This window comes from Rattus norvegicus, chromosome 3 (genome assembly GCF_021556685.1).
Source record: "Rattus norvegicus strain SHRSP/BbbUtx chromosome 3, alternate assembly SHRSP_T2T, whole genome shotgun sequence".
Taxonomy (NCBI): Eukaryota; Metazoa; Chordata; class Mammalia; order Rodentia; family Muridae; genus Rattus; species Rattus norvegicus.
The window spans coordinates 31,305,235-31,312,620 of record NC_141536.1 but is presented as its reverse complement, the minus strand read 5'-3'; the positions used below and the strand labels follow the sequence as shown (position 1 = coordinate 31,312,620).

General features: G+C 36.7%; 1 protein-coding gene across 1 annotated transcript; it reads right to left on the bottom strand.

The window, feature by feature from the left end:
• Window positions 1–698: 698 nt before the first annotated feature.
• Rpl37l4 (ribosomal protein L37 like 4) lies at window positions 699–1,038 on the bottom strand. The gene is given in 2 exon segments (XM_087655322.1): window positions 699–814; window positions 817–1,038. Coding segments are annotated over 2 exon segments (291 nt in total). The 5' UTR covers window positions 1,001–1,038; the 3' UTR covers window positions 699–707.
• Between the last annotated feature and the right edge of the window lie 6,348 nt (window positions 1,039–7,386).

Below are 7,386 nucleotides of genomic sequence, written 5' to 3'. Positions count from 1 at the left end.
TTTTCTCCATATGCTTATATGTGTTTTATCTGTTTCACAATCTTTTTCCCTTTTCCTGACTGTACTGTGTAGGGTTGTCAAGAGAAAGGGAATATTAAGATATTTATGTAAGAACTGGATTAGCTCATGACTTGTCAGGACAACATGAGACTTTTTCTCAGACAACAACAAAAGACAAAACCCAGGAAATGTACCAATCATTTTTGGAGCTTACATACCAACTGTAGAATCAAATAGCTTGAAGGAAGTCATTGGTCAATGGATTATCTGTATTTGGGAACCAAGTAAATTAGATGGTGTAATTTAAAGGCCTCAAAATAAGATTGTCTATAGCATTAATTTAATCCCATTATGAAAGCCAGAGAACAAGGAGCACCCAGGTCAAGGAGTAGGTGATACTGCTTCTAAAGAAGTCACTCAGAAGAGGGCAAGTAAAAGAACTCTATATTTGGGTTCACTTCATCCCTCATAGCAGTGCAAGGTAACCTCCTATTATTGTGTGATTGTTTCTCTCATAATTATCAAGCTAAACCTTAATTCCTTCTTGTATTACCATCACGGATATACCTAAAGATAATTGCTTATTTAAATTTTAGGGCATCCTACATTATAATTGAGTTGTTTCATAAAGCTAATTACCACAAAGGTCTCAGCATTCTTTTTTTTTTTTGAAACCAGAGCATTTATTTTATGACTGATTGAAATCCTCAAGATGAACTGGATGCTGCAACAGCTGCCCTCTTGGATTTAGGTGTTGTTCCTTCACGGAATCCATGTCTGAATCTTCGGTAGACAATCTTTAGGTGCCTATCGGACCAGTCCCGGTAGTGTTTCGCCTCTTAGCCTTGGCACGCCAGTTATACTTTCTCTTGCGCTTGGCAGGGTAGCCACATTTGCCACAGGTCGACTTCTGAAGGTGGTAGGCCTTCGAGCCACAGCAGCGGCACAGCGTGTGCGTCATATTGCGACGCTTTCCAAAGGATGACTTTCCTTTCGTCATCTTGCTTCTACCAGCGAGGCCAAAGAGACCGGAAGAGGTGGCCTCAGCATTCTTGAAGAATACAAATCAAGAATTTGCAAACTTCTCAGTATTTGAGTTATTTTCATATTTTCTCAGGGCACATACATGTATTTCCTGGAGGTTTGTATAAAAATATCATGGTATTTTTATATCATTGTACCACACAGAATTGTATAATACTAATTTTATCATTATTGGGAAAATATTAATTAATTACAGGTAATGTTGAATTTTATTATATGTACATCCAATATTCTGCTAGGCTTCTTCAATATATATATATATATTTAGTTAATAAAGATGTTGATTAATTGATCAACAAATACCCTGTAATAGACACTCTTTCTTCTTTTCTCATTTATATATTTCTATCAACTAGCGTTTTGGCAGAGAACCCAAACCTGATGATGCTATGTACAAGGATTTATAAAAAGATAAAATGTATTTGTAGAACCATAATACAAAGTCTTGAAAGTCTTGGTTTCTATGTTAAGACTGAGACTATAGGTTCCACAAATCAGACTCTTAGGAAAAGGCAAAGAGTGTAAAGCAACAGAAGCAAGGACCAGCATAATCTGTGAGGACAGAGAGTCCCCACATGTTCTTTGCTCATCTCCAAGCTTCAGCAGAAATTTTGGCATGTCCTGTACCAAATGCTACTGCCCTTCATTATGGAGTGGGTGATATGAAGACTTGATTGCTATCCTCCTAACAAGATAAGTCAATAGTTTAAGCAGGATGCAGGAGAATCTTTTGCCTTGGGTTATCCTGAACACAAGGAACTACTGATGCCTATTCATTTCTGTAAACTAAATATTGTGCAAAATTACAGTCTTTGCCTCACATTAACTCATAGTTGTACAGGAAAAGGATTTTTGGGAAAATGTTGCAGATTAGCCAGATTGATGCAGTAACAGTTTACCAGAGTATGAATTCATGGGTTTCTATTTATTTCAGGTTATTGGATATCACAGTCATGTTTAATTAACAAATCAACTCTTTTATTGTGCTGCCTGCATTCTTTAACCATTTCTTGAGCATATACATACCGACTTATTTTCTAGGCTAGAAAAATACCTCAGTTTGCTTTGATTTCTGGTCATTTCTCAGAATCAACTTTCTGAATGACATTTTTGTTTTGTTTAGTTTTCAGTGTTGAACGGCATTCAAAACCAAACCTTTGAAACCTTTTACTTTTGTTGCTTGAGATCTCTACTCAGCTGCCAGAGAAGGCAAAACTGGAGCCTACAGGACAAAGGTGGCAGGGCAAAGACTTCTTTGCTTATTTTCATGTTAGACTCTTGAAATGAATATTCAGAGCTCTCAGTATAATGAGGAAATTAGACCCTTGCAATGTGGAATACAAATATCTTTCCAAGAATATCATTTGTACGTAATGTTCTATGTTAATTGGTGAACTTGATTTCCTGTCTCTCTTTGGCTCTTTTGCTTTACTATACATGAAATTTGGTCAAATATGCAGCAGATATTCCCAGGTTAATCATGTAGAAAGCAGGTTACACGTGAAAATAGTTGAGGAGAAAATATTCTTGAAAATGCATGTTGGAAAGTCTTGTGTCTGTTCTCTATCTGAAAACAATATTTTTAAGTCAGAGTCTATAACAGGTTAGAAAAAAAAAGAGATTGGATTTTCTTAAGAGTGCATTGAAGGTATTCAGTCTTACATTCAAAAGTCATTCTGCCAACTATTAAAAAAGTACTTTCTAATTCTTTTTATTTGAACCTTGATTTTTTAATCCTAAATTAACTTGCCGTTTTCTTAACTATTCTCTGTGATGAACAGATTACTCAATCCTCTTTCAGAAATATTTGGAAAGTAAATGAAATAGTTAAGTCTATTATGTTCAGAGAGCAAAGCTAAAGTCATGCAAATATCTGGAAGTTAGAAGAGATAAGTTGATGGATCAATTGGTAAAGTTCTTGCTTGAAAGTATAAGGACACAACTTTAAGGCCCAACTCCCACTTGCAAAAGAATGGGAATGGAGTCCTGCACCTTTAATACCAGCCCTGGGGAGGCAAGCAGGGGATTTCTGGGCTTCATTGTCCATGCAGCTTGGACAATGCACTAGACCATTCTGAAACTCTGTATAAAACAACAAGTTAGGGAACATCTGAGAAAAGGCAGCAGAGTTTGTGCTCTGGCCACTGTAAATGCACATACAATCATATACACATATGCGTCTACACATACAAATACACATGCACACATATGGAAAAAGAAATAAATATACTCAAATATCAAGGCTGATTTGGCATGTAAATTGATGTGAAACAATGTACTCAGTGACATAAAGCCTTCAAACATTCCGTGTGTGTGTGTGTGTGTGTGAAGTGTGTATAAATCCATGTCTTTTGTACATCTGATTTTAGGTTCGCATAATAAAAAATATGACATTTGAGAATACGTTGAGAATTCAAATATGAATCCATTGACACTCACATGTTCAATAAGTGAAAACTTGATAAAGTTTCACATTGTATAAGTATCTGTGAAGACACAACATGTCACATCCTAAAAATCACATCACCAGTTAATCATTACTGCCATTCTCTTTATTGTGTTCAGCCCTCCTTTGTTTTTGCATAATTTCTTTGATAGAATATTTTACATGTATGCTCTCCTATTAGTATTCTCCACGTGATCAATTTACTATGGGATAGGGGTTATCTCTCATCTTTCTACGTCCAGTGATGTGAACAGTACTTAGTTAAGTAACTGATGCTTAATTTATGTTTTAAGATGAACGAGTGACTGCATGATCATATTGGCTTTCCATATTCATAATGATTTTCTTCATCAGTGATGGGAGAGCTCTTTTTCAACCTGGATGGGTGTAAACTCTTCCCCTCAACACAGCTATTATTGCTGTGGTGGTCTGCTAGATCGTTTCAGTTCTGTTGTTCTATTCACTTCTTAGGATGGGAAAGAGAGAAAAATGATGTTCGTATGCTGGTATTATGCCAGCTATCAGTCAGTTCCTGTCCCGTGCAATGTACAGATACATTCTGCTCACCAGCTGCTAATTAGTAATTGTTCTCATTCTTCTCTTGCCTGAGCCAATGGTGATGTTGCTGCTACTGGCTGCTTTTCTAATCCAAATTTCCTTAATGATATCTTACAGGAAAAAGTATGCTTACATGTGTCATTCATGTATACACTAGTTTGGGTTTCTGAACACTTTTGTTTGTAGGTATATGGACATGTATGCATACTTTTGTGAAGCAACAGCTTCATGAGGAATATCTTTCATAAACACACTCCACATTATTTTTGAATCGTCTTTCCCTCAATCCAAAGATTACTGATTGACTAGGTGGCTTGGCCAGAGAACTATTGGAATCTTTATATCTCTGTCTTTGTCTCCCCTAGCACTTGGTTTACCCAGTTAGCCTTTTGCGGATTTTGTTTATGCTCATGCTGGGAATCCAAATTCAGGCCATTTTGCTTTTTTGGCGGACACTTTATTGACTGAGCCATTTCCATAGTCTCGACTACATTTTTTGTCGTAATTATTTTTTCTTTGATTGTTAGTAGGGAAAGAGAGGAAGATCTTGACTGTAAATGTTTTGAAAATGTTTTCGATCGTTGTAACTTAACCTCCAGGTTTTCTTTGAAGGTAATTTGGTGATCTCAAAACACTTTCAGAATTTGAAACTGTCGATAGTGCTCAGGGCACACCAGAAAGGCACTCTAGGGGTTTTCACTTTGCAGAAATTTAAGAATTGGGGTCACAGGATTTTAGCCTTAAGCTCCCAACCATAACTTACTACAATTAATTAATTATGGAAGCTGCACTAGCAACGAATTTGTTTCTGACAGGTAATCCCATGAGATTATTTCCACAGCACTTTTTTTCCCTTCAGTTATTAAAACTTTTGCCCCACAAAGACTACCTGCACTTTCTACTATTTAGACACATGTAATCTTTGAATAAATGTAATATTTGCCATAATATTCTGTGGAATTTAAATAATCTATAACCTCTAGCGTTGAAGGAAAGACAGAGTTCTACATTCTCCTGGGAACTACTGAAATAGTATAGTAAACAGAAAGGAAGACATGTTGTTTCATGGTTTCTTCATCTTATTTCACAAAATGTCAGTCATTGTTATCATTTTCCCATGACCAAACCTTCATACACCCTTCATTTAATTAAATTTACTTAAGTCTTATCAATCAGTAAGTATAAAGATGAAGACAGAAGTAATAAGACAAATACTCGAAAGACTTGTAATTTCCAGGGCCAGGCTTACATACAAACCAGGAGGTTTGATGGTTTTGCTTTCCCTTTGAAGCAGGGTCTTACTTTGTGGTCTAAGCTGGACTAGAACTCACTATGTGCACCAGGCTTTCCTTGAATTCACAGAGATTTTCTAACCTCTGCCCTCCTAGTACAAGGATTAACAGGATGCACCATCATGCCCAGCACAACGTATTAGGTTTGAGCATCCTCCACAGATAACCCTAAGAGTACAGTAGTGATGTACATACCTCGGCAGAAACTGACAGTTTTGTAATAAATGGTACTTAAGGCCTGCTCAACAAAAGGGCGACCACGCTAGAAACTCAAAACCCAGCTATCTACTCAACGCTAGTGAAGCCATGGTTGTAGGAGAGTCTACAATCACTACCTTAGTAAATCAACATAACCCTAACAATAATCTATAAATGTTTGTCCCACAGAGTTTAACCTTTGATATGTAATCTATAGAGCAAGTGTATCAGGGACTCTCCTCTTTTTTAGGACAACAAAGCATTCTTTTAAAGAGCATGTCCCTTGGCCTAAGTGAAAAACAATGAATCAGCAAGTCCTCTAAAAGGTAAATGCTTTAATGTGCATGTGGAGGTAATGTGTGAACGGCTGACAATTAAAGCTTTTGGACCTATTTGGTACAGAGCAGAGAAATAACTATCAGCCACTACACACTTAGCATCAGATCCTTTTCTTTGTTTTTAGTATTTATGACTCAAAGCTTGTATGGCATTCATGTTAGCAAATACCTATATAGAACATGTCTCTCTTGCCATTCTCACGGGCAAGAAGACTTCTTGCTGAATTGTTGACTTGATCATGTTGAGACTTGACAGATGAGTTTCCACAGCTCATCATCAGCAGATGAGTGTTATCAAAAAGAAAGTCATCTGCTTCTATAATCGTCTCGATGCTACTTCTCCTTTCAGGTTCTTGGTATCAGCTGTTTCCTCTAATTTCACTCCAAGTCATCCCTCCAGTTTTAATCTTCCATCTAACCTCCTATGAGGCTCTTACTTCTGGAACTTACATTGAAATTCTCGTTAATTTCGCATTGAAAAGCCAGCTGTTACCATTTTGATAATTTAATATTCACCTTACCAAAGTGGCTTAACATGCACTGTCTAGTTTGAAAAGATCACTTTTTGTTTAAAATGCAGAATGCGCCAGATGTGATGGCATATGTCTATAATCCCAGCCCTCAGAAGTCTGAGGGAGAGGATCATTGTTGACTTCAGACATGCTCTCACTCCCCTAAAGTGGTAATAGAATTAAAAATCTGTGCTCCTATAATTCTTATAAATTTATTTTTCCTGAGAAAGAATGTTTCACTGTGTTGTCAGTCAGCATTGAACATGAAATCTTCCTGCATGAGCATTCCAAATCCGGGGATTACAGGTCCTTCACATCATACTCAATTGGTCTTCTGATTCTGTGCATTGTTTGTTTTCATATGTAACTTTACCTGCCACATGTGTAACAGAGAGAATGTTCAGCTCATTATTTTCTAGAAAAATGACAGTAATTTTTTTTTATTTTGAACACAGGAAATAAAAGAACTTGTTACCTAACATAGTTTATCAAGGATAAGTTCTAGAAACTAGACATGAAGGCAACCAGGTGAATGAGAGCGGATGCAGTAAATTAAGCATCCTGTAAGAAATACAGTTGCTATGAGTGCTCAAGCCTGCAATTTGACCAATGCAAGAACTACATGATCATTGTAAGTGACGGGAAAAGGGGAATAAAAGGTCAGTTTTAAGTCAGCACTAATAAATGTGCCAAAGGGACAAGGGAAAGGCTATGAGGCTATAATACTACACAAAGAACTGCAGGTAATTAAGGAATGCTAAAAGTTGGGAAGAACATGCCAATCAGTTATTCAATATGAAATTGTCGATCCTGGAAACACACATACAAGTAACATGATTCAGACAGTTCAGGTTATACTTAGGAATACACATGAAAAAATCGGCCATGAATTTTAAAAGGGGGGGGGGGTTTGTCTGAAAGTTTAGAAGTAGGACATGGGAGGAAGAAATGTTGTCATTATATTAAATAGAACATTAAAAACAAAACAAAAGTCTACC